This window comes from Ciona robusta, chromosome 1, assembly GCF_009617815.1.
Source record: "Ciona robusta chromosome 1, ASM961781v2".
Classification (NCBI taxonomy): Eukaryota; Metazoa; Chordata; class Ascidiacea; order Phlebobranchia; family Cionidae; genus Ciona; species Ciona robusta.
The window spans coordinates 11,212,202-11,225,759 of NC_143235.1; the positions used below are offsets into that span (position 1 = coordinate 11,212,202).

The window sequence follows — 13,558 nt, forward strand, 5'->3', positions numbered from 1 at the left end:
CTACAAGCTATGTTATCGGTAAGTTATACTCAACATGCAGTCTAGAATGTGCGTTCCAAAACGAAAAGGCGCAAATACCCGGAGGGGATAAGTTTTACCATTTCGCTTGCACCACTTTTTTCGAGCATGGGGTTTCCCCATACGGTTGTCCCTTTTTACAGACAGTCTGCACGCGGACAATGCACGTGAACACTTTGTAAGACGTGGTACCAGGTGTGTTTTACTGTCTTGTGTCATTAGTTTAAAGTGCCCCACTCTAAAACTAATTTCTTCAAATATAAAAACAATGAATTGATGACCAAGAGTAATGCCACGTTTACCTAAATAGGTTGGACATTTTTAGATCCAAGCACGTTAAAACCTGACCCTGATCGAACTGTAATATATTCAACCAATTAAACAGTATAAGTTGGTATAATCTATTTAACGGCCGTTGGCCTAAATCCTTTAATGTGGAAAGAGTAAGCGAACGACCTACAATGCTCCTGACTGATAAACATTACCTTTACGTTGCCTTGAATCTAACTTACTTTATCCTCGCGTGGCCGGAAAACGCCAGGGTTTATCAACTCGTGCCAGCTCACGAGTTAAAGTGTGTGTTTCTTTGTGGGTGATTATCTTTTTGGATTTTTTTCATCTATGTTGTGTTAATGGCTGATAATTCTGGACAACCTATTTGTAACCACTGGGTTAGAGCAATTTTTGTAAAGTGTCTTGCCCAAGGACACATACGTCCACAATGGTGGCAGCGCCGAGCCCTGAACTCATTACCTCTGTTTTAATACAGGCAGGCGCCCTAACCACTATGCCACGGCGCAAGAGTTTTACCTATATACTTGAAGAAATTTGAAGGCTTCCAGCGACAAGCTTACACAAACATATAAATAAATGACAGTTTACGAGTTTAAATTTTTAGGTTCATTGATTAAAAAAATGCAACAATTTACAACCAAGCGGCAAAGCTAACATTTTAGTAAACGGAGTCACTTATTTTATGGAACGCAAATTAAATAAGCATAGACCGAAAACAAGTCAGTCATTTGTAACCAAAAACGGCTTTCGTAATAATACGATTAGAACATTTCGAAATTCCAACCTTGCATATATATAAATATATATATTATGTATAACTTTGTACAAAACCGGCCATCATACAAGAACATTGACGTTTAAACACCAAGGCTATCCAAAAATAATTGTAATATTGCACTGCAATGCTTATTAATTCCAAGTCTTATTAATATTGTCCATACTGACAGTGGCATCGGTTTGAAGGGAACAGGTTTCAGATTTATGTAAATGAAAAATGTTATTGTTGTTATTATTGCTGTTGTTGTTTATACTTAAACCAGTGTCAGGATTGTTCTCTGATAGTTTTTCGTTATTTGTTTCAGTTCCGGATAATAAAGCTAAGTCCTCATCCAAACTTTTTGTGATTTCATCCAAGATGTCCTCAGTTGAGATCGCTTTCTTGAGTGGTTCATCAACTTCAACCTCCTTTTTAACTTCCTCTTCTTCATTTATCTTTACATCCGCTTGTTTGGGAGAATTTGAAATGTCAGCAGTTTGAGTGCTCCCGTTAGCGGACAATGTACTGAGGTTTCCGCTACTTACGTCTTGGTAAACGAAGTCAAATGAAGCGAGAACTTCATCTATGCTCGCGCTTGGGGGGTCAGATGAGCTGAGCGGTCTGTCCGGTTTTTGGACTTCATCCGGAGCTTCCGCAGAGGTAACCTTGTTGTCAATTGCCGCAGGATCATCTAATTGTGATGTGCGTTGAGGGCTATTGTCTTCCTCGTTGTCATCGGCGGGTGGAGGCGGCAGGTTCAGGATGGAAAGAGGCGAAATATCACTTCGGTCTTTTGGAATTGAGTTTACCTCGGAAACCTTTGCGGGTGAAGAAATTGATACGTCATCAGTGGAGTGTGTAGTGGCGTCATCTTTCTGGGGAATAATTGCGTCATCTATTATGGGCAGGGGAAGTTGGCTGTCGGTTGATGCTGGGATCTCATCATTTGGAGAAACTGCTTCATCACCGACAGTTTGGATTACGTCATCCTGTGGAGGTGGTGGAAGGGCATCGTTTGGTGTAGATACAATGACGTCATCTGGAAGAGGAACGACATCATCGGTAAGCAGTGGAGGAAGAATAACGTCATCGCTGGGTGGTGGCGGAAGAATGACATCATCGCTGGGTGGTGGCGGAAGAATGACATCATCGTTCAGCAGACCAATGACATTATCGTTAGGTGGTGGCGGAGGAATGACGTCACCGCTCGGCGTTTGCGGATGAATAACGTCATCACTCGGCGGTGGTGGACGAATGACGTCATCGCTGGGCGGAGCAATGACATCATCGTTGGTTGGTGGCGAAGGAATGGCGTCATCACTCGGAGGGGGTGGAAGAATCACGTCATCACTCGGTGTTGGCGGATGAATAACGTCATCACTCGGCGGTGGTAGAGGAATGACGTCATCGCTTGGCGAAGCAATGACATCATCGTTGGTTGGTGGCGGAGGAATGACGTCATCACTTGGCGGTGGTGGAGGAATGACGTCATCGCTTGGCGGAGCTATGACATCATCGTTGGTTGGTGGCCGAAGAATGACGTCATCACTTGGCGGTGGTGGGGGAATGACGTCATCGCTTGGTGGAGCAATGACATCATCGTTGGTTGGTGGCGGAGGAATAACGTCATCGCCCGGCGTTGGCGAAAGAATGACTTTATCTGTCGGTGGTGACGGTGGAATGACGTCATCACTGAGACGAGAAGACAGATCTTCTATGGTGACGTCATCGGAAGGAGGAGGTGGCAAGGCGTCATTGTTTGTGGCAGATGTCTCAACTGTGTCAGTTGAAGCAGAGATGATCTCATCACTTGGAGGTGGCGACAGAATATCAACGATGGGTTCGGGAAGTTTCTCTTCAGTCGCATCTTTTACATTCACAGCAATATCAACATCTGATACTTCCAAGATTTTCTCTTCAGATTCTAAAACGCAGCATATTTTTTAATTTATTTTTAAAATTAAAATACACTTCAGTTTACTACGGATAAGCTTACCTTGTTTCTTTGGATCCTGCAGAGACTTTCTCTTTGCTTCTTCTTCTTTATGAATAGAGACCCTCTTTAATCGTTCAGCTCTCTTCTCTTTCATTTCGTCTAACTTCTTCGCCAACTCTCCTTCCGCTTCTCCGGACTTCGGGCGACCTCCGGACTTCCTCGGACTCTCAGATCTCATGACGGCTTCTCTTTTCTTCTCAAGTGTCTTCATCCACGGGACTTCATTCACTTCTTCTTTTTTCTCAATGTTTGTCACTTCCGCCCGTCGAAGCTTCACCTGAACCACTTCCGGCTCTTCTTTCCTTTGAACAACCGGAGACTTCTTGAGAACATCTCGGTCAACTTTTTTTAACTGCACGGCTGCAATCCCAGCGGTCAAAGCGTTCGGTTGTCTTTCAGTCTTCTCAGCTTTAGGCGAAGGCTTTGTCGTTCTTAGCTTGGTCTGTCCGATGTCCACGACAGGCAGCATAGCAATACCGAACCTCTCGGCCTATGAAATATATTATTTAGATTCAATAAACAATATTGTCTTTATACAATGGGATACTGGTAATATTTTTGAAAACTAACACAATTACTACAATAATCGTGTCAGTTTAAACGACAAATGGTTAATTTAAACACTATTGGTTGGACACGATTTTTGTCGTATTCCCCTATGTAAACAGACAAAAAAATATGTTGTCTAATTGATATACAATCACTGTTTTTGGATTCCACTTTCTCTTAACACTTAATATAAAATAGGAGTAGGAGGTATTTATACAAGCAGAGTTCTAAACTATATGCAGACACGACGTTGTGCAGACCTGGTATCAAATTTATAACAATAATAGGCATTTACCTTTTCTTTGGGTGACGTCGGTGGTGACGATTCGAGTAGATCCGGTTGTACGGCGCCCGCTTCTTCAATTTCAGTTGTGCCGTCCTAAACATTATGTTAACGTTTACATTAAACGATATTTTTCTTGCTGTATATAGTTACCATAAGTAAATTCTCTTTTGATTTTCCCTTCTCTATTTCCGAGACAAATTCCTCTTTTGGTCGTTGAAAAAAGATCGCGCATTTTCGGAATTCCGAACCGTCCTGTTTCATCCGAACATGTGATGTCACCAGCACCGTACAAAGCTCCCAACCAGCGTCTCCGTATTTTCCCGCCTCTGCTTCTAAACTTTCCTGGACGTTCTAAAACCGACCATTCATTAACCAATTGGATACCAGATGATGTTGACGTCACGTTTATACGACATGCCGTCATGCTACATATATCTTACGTCATCAATTGGCGCCCACACAATTCGAACCATCCCGTCGTACTTTACGGGTTTCTCTTCATTCGTGACGTCATCGCCACCATTTTCGGTCTTCGTGATGTTATTCTCGTAAAAGCAGAGAGTGATGACGTCAAACTCACGAAGCTTGTTCTTTTTATTCTCTTTGACCGGTTCGTCTGGTAAACAATGTTTTAGTTATATAAGTTATATTGTTAAAAAGAATCAATTATTATAGTAGGACAGGGAAAATGGGACACTTTCGTTCTATTTTCTTATTCCATTTAGTAGTAAACAAAGCCAAGAGACATTTAAAGAATTATAAAACTGTGTTCTCAAGACTCCCATATATAGACCATTGTTCTCAACCGTTACATATAACGCATTAAAAATACAAACACAAAATGTATTTGATAAAATGAGCATTACATCCAACAATTTACTCACCACCAGTGGTGGCAGAGAGCTCCCCCACGTTGATGACCTCAGTTAACCTCGTGTCCTCTTTGACTAATGACAGCCAATCGTCAGACCACGTGACATTTGTGTCCCGTTTCGGTTGAGTGGCTTTGGCTTTCTTTTTTCGTTTTAGTTTCTTTTCTGTTTGTTTGATACACAAGATTAGAATAAGTCTACATTTAAGAATGACTGATATTCACTGATAACGTCACCAACTCATATTTTTCAATAATTCTTGCAACAGTTTGAATTTCTCGCGAAATTTTACTTTAAAATATTCCCTATGCCACCACGTTTTGGGAGTATTCGTTTTTCGCGATGGTTTTGACACAAGTTTTAGGCAATGTATTTTATATCATCACAAAATCTTTTCCCTCAAATGTTAAAAGACTTGCGCGCTTTCGTGTCTAAACTTAGCCCAAAACTGGAAACCAAAACCAATAAATTAAAATAGTTCCGTTTGATTGACAACCAGTTTATTCGTTCTATTTTACTCATTTGTGCCGGACAAACTAACTCGTATGATATACTGCAGTTGCATAACTTTTTACAGCGTTTGTAATAAATAATGAACCATATGTTTACATCACATTTGAGGTCTGTATTGACTAGGGGGCAAAGCAAAGTAAAAACATTAAATATTTCGTCCGCTTTTGTATAAAATATGACCTGAGTAAAATTCTCAAACTGTGAGACTGGATATTTTTAAAATATTATGACTATTAAACTGCTAACAAATTAAATGTTCAAATATTACCACATTTTACCTGTACATTTGATGTGTACGCACTCAACCTTGTAGTTGTATTTCTGGTTGCTGTCCGACCCAGTCTCATGCAAATATATCATACGTAGAGTCAGATTTTCCGACTTGTCCGAAACACCGTTTTCCGAAGTGCCGTTCTCCTTCGTCGTTACGTCATCGTCGACACGCATGACTGAGAGTAGCCTTCCACATTTAGAGGCTTCTGTGTCTATCTAAAATAGCTTGAAATGACGATTTTTAAAGAGAAGGAACAAAAGTTATAAATACCATTTCCTGTAGCTTTCTGACGTATTCTCCACTCGCTATCTTTGTGACGTCATAAGTAAACTCTTTTATACTGAACACCCAGTGATGCTCAATGTCCATCCTGACAAAATTATAATTTGTATATTGTAGCCACCTGCTGTTTTGATATGATTCTTTAATTCCATAGGCTTTTAACTTCTATTAATTAGGATTTTGAACAAATTCGGTTATACGAAAATTAGAATATGGTGTGTCTTTTGGTAAAATACTGGTATGACTCACATCATCAACTTGCCTTGAGATTTTAGGCAAATCACAGAAATATACAGTAAAGTGGAGGCTATACAGTAAAGTGGAGGAAGATGGAACACATTTCATTTTATTTTCTCGTTCTATTTGGTAGTAAACAAAAATCGTGAAAAATGGTGAAACTTACATTACGTTTAGGAATGTCTTCTGAGCTTCCATTTTCTTTAAAGAAAACTCTTTTTTTAATCTTGATCTAGACAAAATGACACATGATTATCCAAAAAGTTTTCACTGAACACTGGATGTTTCTGGACTGTGTGCATATAGGAGAGGTCCTAACAGCTAGCGAAAGCTGATTGAAATCAAGTAATTAAAACGACATGTTATTTTAAACCAGGCATGCGAGAAGGATGTTGTCACGGCTACAATGTGTCAAGATTGACACGAAACAGTGAAGAAAGTGGCAGCCCGCTATTTATGCAACTACGTTGGTGCCGGGTGGAAATAACAACTTCCGCATTGCTTGACATTTGCATAAATTGTGCCGTCAGCGCTTAATGAAGTAATAATAATGAACTAGTTAACATATTCATGTATGTAATAATGTAAGGTGTAGTATAACCTACTTTACTTTTGGACGTAATAGAAACACTGTGTGTGTCATAGGCCCAGTTTCGCTTGCTTCTTCATCGTCCAGCTGCTTGTTTTCCTAAAACGTAAAACGTTTAAAAAAAGTAATGAGCCACTACATTAAACTACAAGATAAACTGTTTTATTTAACTCTAGCCAAGAAAGGTCACGGTCACTAGAGTTAAGTTACTAATATATTTAATAAATCCATCACTGTTTGGTATTACATACACTTTTTTTCCCAGATATAGTTGTCAAAACATTCAAGTTTTGCCTGCATTAAATGCTGTTGCGTATTACTGTGATAGCAACGGTGGGTATATGCGGGTAGGGTGGGGGAAGACGGGACACTTTACATAATATCCAAAAATCCTGATCGTGTTTTAAACAATTAACAACGGGCTATGGAAGCCATGAGGAAACGGTTTTAAATATATTTAAATGTTCTTTATTTACTGCAAAATGGGACGAGAGAAAAAATGAAAAGGTGTCCTATCTTTCCAAACCCTACTGTATATCTACTACACAAGTTTGGTCCAACAAGTCACATCCATATTAATAACATCTAATATTTCAAAAAATTAAACACAACCTCAACGATCAGTGAATTTCTTCCAAGCTGGGAAGGCTTGCTTCCTTTTACTTTGGGAACAACGAAAGCAAGATGGTAACTTTTTCTGTGGGCGCCAGTCAATAAACGTAGGATAGAATTTGGAGGGTGACGAACAGGGGATTTTTTCTTACCCTCTTCGGAATTATCGGGAACTACAAAAAGGTGATAAATAAAAAGAAACCGCATTAAAGACTGTTGTTTTAAAGTACCAGTAGTTATACTTTCTTAAAAAAAACATGGAGAATACAAACAGGCAGTTTTATCTTGGGTGTGCAAAATACATTTTAACACAGTGACAGACGGTGATTATATCTATAAGATAACATATTATCAGGGAATGCGAAACATCTGCATAATGCATATAAACACATTGTGCCTATGCGCCAAGCTACCAACGTTTTCTAAGTGTGTACAAACGTGCGTTTTAGTTTCTCTCCCCTGACATCACAATATATAGTAGGGTGGGGGAAGATGGAACACCTGCCACCCTACTATATATTGTTATTTCAGATAAACATCAAACATAAAGGAGTTTCCCTAAAATCAGATAAAATGCATGTGTTTAGTGTTTCTTATCAATAGAGCTTTTACTATTAAACTATATACATATTACTTCATCCTACAGCGGAAAATTGATCCAAGCATTAATTAAATTAGTTGTAATCCGATATTCGTAATTCAATTTAACCAAATTTCACTCCATTACATTATACGCAAAAGTGTCTTACCGGTCTCTTTGGGTTTCTTTATAATTACGTCCACTGCTGTATACTCCCTAGCGCGACCAACGTAGCGTGTGACGTCATCATCTGGTAGGTGGCAACGTGTGACGTCATCAGTTACGTATAGGTCGACCTTCTTGGAGCTCTTCTGTCCCATGACTTTTAATTAATCAGTTGAAATTAAAAGGAACGGTAACTTCACATACTGGTATCCTGCGAAATACGTGGAAATGAGATGATGTACCTGCGTAGTGTATGTACAGGCGTGACCATAACGTGTTGGGCATGACTTGTCTGTCCACATTATAGAAAAAAGCTTATACTCTAAACCGTGCTTTGTCAAGTACTGAAGCTATAATTTCACTTTCCATACTCACCGAGTATATTTCTAGCGTTCCAATTAATAGTGTCATTAACTAATTATATTACGCTTTATAACTTTCTTTCTGTCTATACGCCTTCTTTTTACTGTCTACTGCCTAATGTACCAACTTATTCACTATCACTAGATCCACGTGATTCGATGGCAACCACCCAAGTCCTTATTGTTGTTGCCCGCCGCCGCCTCTCGACTAAAGAGGAAGTTTCGTAATTTCCTCTTTAAATCTCACACGTACTCAGGCGGCAGCGTGGTCGCGCGTTAAACAATGCACTCTTAATCGTTGTGAAAATAATCAGCACCAATTGAACTGTGTTAATTACTGCTGGCAGTTTTAACATCGCCCTGTGCATGCCTGCTTCCCTACTATATGCGTTGCGGTCCAGGAAATTAATTGACAGGGATTAGGCTCGTGTTACATATAGTAGCCAAAAGTTACCCAGTCCATTACACTTTAGTTTCAAAAGGGAAATTTCAGTTTTCAACAAAATCAATGGCCACAAACTCTTATGACGTAATGTGTTTAAATAATTTATAAAGAAAGTTAAGTGAGATGTGACGCTCTCTGCGGTTTCTATTCTCTAATATGTGTGAAGCAATAAAGAAACCCCGCGCAACCTTCGATCGAGACATCTTAAACATTTGCCCTAGCTCACCCAGTAACACCACGTAGTTGTGTAACGTAGTGTAAAGTAACTTTGACAGTGACGTGGACCAACAATCAAATGTTGCAATCATTTGTGTAAGTTTTACAAAATAATTTCGACCATATTCATTAATATGACTGACAAACACCACTATACAAACTGCTGCACTCATTTAACGCATCTATAAACTTACTGTTGCTACTTCCTTTTATCTGCTTTATAATAGACCAAAGAACAAACGAATTCCAAGCGAAACCAGAGGGCGTTAGTGTCAATAGAAACCAGTTCAGCCTCTTGGTTTCACCTGTTGTTCTATAATGTGGGCCGTATGTTACAATGTGTGGAAGTTGCTGTTATATCCTGCTTTCACAACAAATACTGCAATACTGCATGTATAGTCTATAAGAGAACACAGACTGTACAAGTTTCTGCAACCGACAGCTGAGTGACGTTCACATCGACATGTGCATAGAAGCTTGGTTATGCAAGTCAACGCCTTCGCACGTTTATTTATAGCACTGTGGGGTAAGATGGGACATATTTAGTACATAATAACCAAATATCTTTATGGTATTTTAAACAATTAAAAATGGTCAATGGAAGTCGTAAGGATATGATTCTATACTTCTTTAAATGTTTATTGTTTACTACAAAATCGGACGATAAAAAAGAACGAAAAGTGTCCCATCTTCCCCCACCTCACTATATACGGATTAATGCAAGTTTTTTGTCTGCCTGATGAACATTACTACAACAATCAAGCTTCTCGATGGTTACAAGCTACAAAGTTTTCTGTATCTGAATGTCTTAGGCATGTTGTTATTAGATACTGTTTAGATTTGAACTCACAGTATAGTCCTCATACTTTGCTTCCATTGATAAATATAACGCAAAATCATATCCTTATTGCAAGTACGAATATATTTTACACCTAATCCTGTTTAAAAGTATTTTTTTCTTTGGATGCTAAATGTTTACACATTAAACACCCAACACACTATAGGAAACGCCTACTACAACATCTGTTCCTTAAAATAGCAACATCATATCATCCTGTATTTCAAAGGCGGGAACATCCTCTACTTTAATTCTTTGTTTCTATCTTTCTCTTGGTTATCTAGTTTCGTGGACTGACGTGCGAGTTCTGCATTGACAAGTTGCATGCTTCAAACAATGGGTGTGCAGCGTTTGCTCCGAGCTGTATTTGATCTCAATGTTTACGCGAAAATATATAAGTTTCGCTGCTTATCAACGTACGAACATAATGACAACATCATACCAAGCTGTGCTGCGGAAAATTGAACATGAACTGTTCCTATAATCGCAATTAGTTCTGCTTGCTTGTAACGTATTTAGCCTACACGCAACTGTTGTTGTGTCGTGCATGTTCTTTCTTGCTACTCTTGCGTGCGGCCAATAATCGGAAAGACTGATAAGGCGTCGAACTATTACAACATCACATTAGACAACCATAGTTATGCAATGTGGCACTCTGTGTTATAGATGGCAACCTTACAACAAATAGAAATGCTTTGATTCTTGGTATCTGTCTTGCAAATAAAATATAAGCATTAGCAATAACTGGAATATTATAACGCCTTCTACAAAGTCACTATACTAAATTTGTTTCTGCTGAAATTAATTTAATAAAGTTGTCACGGCACGAATTCATGTTTCGATCTTAAATTTTAGTTACATTTTCGCTGCGCAAACTAGTAGTCAATATTAGATACATATTATAAAGAATGAGGTAAGTTAAGTTAATATTATCCTTTTTCGCCCGTTTTGATAGTAAACAAAAACCATTTGCTGAATTATATATGTTCATATCCAAACGAATGTGAAATTAAAATCTTTGTAATTGTTCATAACACGATAGGAAATATTAAATTCAAGTGCTAACGATATCCCATCTTACCCCACAGAACTATAATCCCATGAAGCGGTATGCAATATTTTTAGAAACGGAAAACAAACGTAAATAATCGTTCTATTTAAACTAACGTTCAACGTTTATCAGATAAAAACAAATTAGTTTCGAATAATTTGTCTCAGTTCTTCACAATCTTAACATCACGTCTATTCTCAAGGGAAACTGAATCAGGACAAGGTGTTGCCAAAAACGTAACATAACCAACGTCTATTTCACTTCCTATATTCCAATTTCAAGACCAAATAAGGAAAACAATCGCCTGCTATGTCTCGCGTTCTGTGGCGGCTTATGTGTACGTGAAGGGGAGGGACAAGTCGTTATACAGCTTTGAAAGACGAAACATATTTTGTGAGGTAAGATGGGACATTTTCATTATATTTTCTCGTCTCTCTATGGTTCTAAACAAACAAAACATTTACAGAATTGTATAACTGTAGCCTTGCGACTCCAAAGGAGGTCTCTCAACTGTTAATATACGAATAGGCAATATAGAAATTAGGCGCGATCGGTATCCCATACTTCCCCATAGTACGTAACTGAAAACTGAAACAAAACTAAAAACTAATAAAACTTAGCCTAAGTGTTTTTCGTAACGCGTACTATAGTAAGGCTGGACTTATACCGTGACTCTTTTCATCCTATATTGAAATATTGCACGTTCGGTATATAGCAACAAAGAAATTAATCTTAGGACGTATCTGCGCATAGGAAGATACGTCCTAAACGATAATTACTTCCGCTTTCAAAAGACCAGGAAACTAAAACAAAACATAGAACGTAACATTGACCGATCGATTTCACTGAAAAGCCCACAGCACGACCTATCTCATGGTAGAGTTTCGTTTTAAACAAAACAATCCTATTATGAAATCAATTCGTTTCGTTTTATTGGTTTTGTTGAACGTTTTATAATAAAATAATCTCAACGTAGTTTATGTTATTTTGTATACAAACATTATTGTCATGGATGTATGTTTATATAGGGTGGGGGAAGATAAGACACCTTTACGTTCTATTTCCTCGTCCCACTTGGTAGTTTACAAAGCACTTTTAAAGAATTATAAAACCGTATCCTTACCACTTCCATAGACCGTTGTTTATTTGTTTAAAACACGATCAGGATATTTGAATATTATGTGCGAAGATGCCCTATCTTTCTCCACACTAATACGTCATTTTGAACGTCTACAGATACATTCTCAAGTATTGTCACAAAGGTCGGATATAACTGTTAAACCGACTGTCCAGCTTTCAGATACCTAAAGTTTCCAAATGATCAATTCAATTTTGTAACTACATATCTAGTATATCATATATTTAAGCTTGCTTATCAAAATCTAAAGTCGCTGTAATTATTTCAATCTTTCCGTTTCATAACAAAGCTTCTTTCAACCAAGTCCATAAGACTACCAAGTGAATACACGTTGGTCGAGTTACTATATATCTCAGAAGTTTATGCCAATTCCCGAGCGGGTGCAAAGACTGTACACCAGGGTGCCTTTAATTAGACTAACAGTTCGTCACACTCGAGATAACACTGTAGCTCTTGAAGCAACACTAGCCAATAATTAACTTATAATTAGTTAGCAAAGCGACTGCAAAGTCGAGGAGACACTTTTACCTGTGCAGAGCAAATATTCCGAATAAACAGTTCAACAGTGTATACTGTACAGACCATCCAAATCCTAACTATATTCAGTAAAATATCATTGCCTACCACTTAGCTCTACGCTGAGATGTTTACAAATACGAGACTAACATTTTGCTTGGACGAGTATTGACCTCACGCTATTATACTTAAACTTTAGACGCGCGTATACATTGATCTACTCGGTGTAATTTATAACCATCAGTGATATACTTCCGCTTATGCGCAATGCTGGTGGTCTCATACACATTCATATGCAAGTGTACTAAGCCGCTTACACTGTAACAGTCATTACTGTGAGCCAGGCTTTGTAAAAAGCTGCACTGCCTGTCTACCTGCCAAATGCACAAGCGTGTTGACGCCCAGCACTGTCGATGCATTCGCTCAGCTGTTATAGTATTATTAAGTACGACGCAGACTCGACGTGATGATTTGGTCGACCCATTTTATCGCATTCAAGGATAAAAAGTTTAACAGTCATAATCCTGATGACGTCATGTACTGTGCCAACAGATAGACATATCACAGTGCGGCAGTTTGCCACATATTTTTAACCTGGATTTTGTTATGTTTAAAATATACAGCACTTTACAAATTTAATGTATACGCCAATAATTTGTATTATACGTACGCATTTTGCGTTTATTTTTGAAACAGTTTCAAATCGATGTATAAAATAAAGAGTAATTCGGGTGTCGAAAGCTTCATGAATTATTTAACAATTTGATCCGTCGAAATTTGGCATGTTACTGACCCCTGGCCGTTAGATCGATGGTATAATTTGATTGAATTGATTTGGGGACAATCCAATAGTTATACGCGGAACAGGGAGTACTTAATAACGGTGAATATACTTTCGAACGTACGACTTCTGCAGGCATAAGACCTACATCGAATATAACACGTATAGTCTTTACTTCATTGTGGCC

General features: G+C 38.4%; 1 protein-coding gene across 2 annotated transcripts; it reads right to left on the minus strand.

Annotated features, from left to right (window-relative positions):
* Window positions 1-895: 895 nt before the first annotated feature.
* LOC149743143 (uncharacterized) lies at window positions 896-12,731 on the minus strand. Of its 2 annotated transcripts, none has more exons than XM_089882520.1 (13): window positions 12,603-12,731; window positions 8,029-8,235; window positions 7,280-7,452; window positions 6,684-6,766; window positions 6,245-6,310; window positions 5,830-5,929; window positions 5,564-5,774; window positions 4,785-4,937; window positions 4,341-4,516; window positions 4,051-4,251; window positions 3,910-3,993; window positions 3,066-3,555; window positions 896-2,993 (listed from the first exon to the last, which is right to left on the minus strand). In XM_089882520.1, the coding sequence occupies exons 2-13, from the start codon at window positions 8,177-8,179 to the stop codon at window positions 1,222-1,224; spliced, it is 3,660 nt and encodes a 1,219-aa protein (XP_089738646.1). In that variant the 5' UTR covers window positions 8,180-8,235; window positions 12,603-12,731; the 3' UTR covers window positions 896-1,221. The 2 variants fall into 2 exon arrangements, with proteins under 2 accessions (XP_089738646.1, XP_089738638.1); XM_089882512.1 differs by lacking the exon at window positions 12,603-12,731 and adding an exon at window positions 8,400-10,099.
* Window positions 12,732-13,558: the final 827 nt, after the last annotated feature.

Bases quoted from the DNA above. Each gene is read 5' to 3' on its own strand.
- LOC149743143 (XM_089882520.1), bottom strand. From the start codon at position 8,179: ATGGGACAGAAGAGCTCCAAGAAGGTCGACCTATACGTAACTGATGAC. The intron at 6,767-7,279 runs GTTGTGTTTAAT...TTTACGTTTTAG, and splicing joins GAAATTCACTGATCGTTGAG to GAAAACAAGCAGCTGGACGA. The intron at 6,311-6,683 runs GTAGGTTATACT...CATTTTGTCTAG, and splicing joins CTATTACGTCCAAAAGTAAA to ATCAAGATTAAAAAAAGAGT.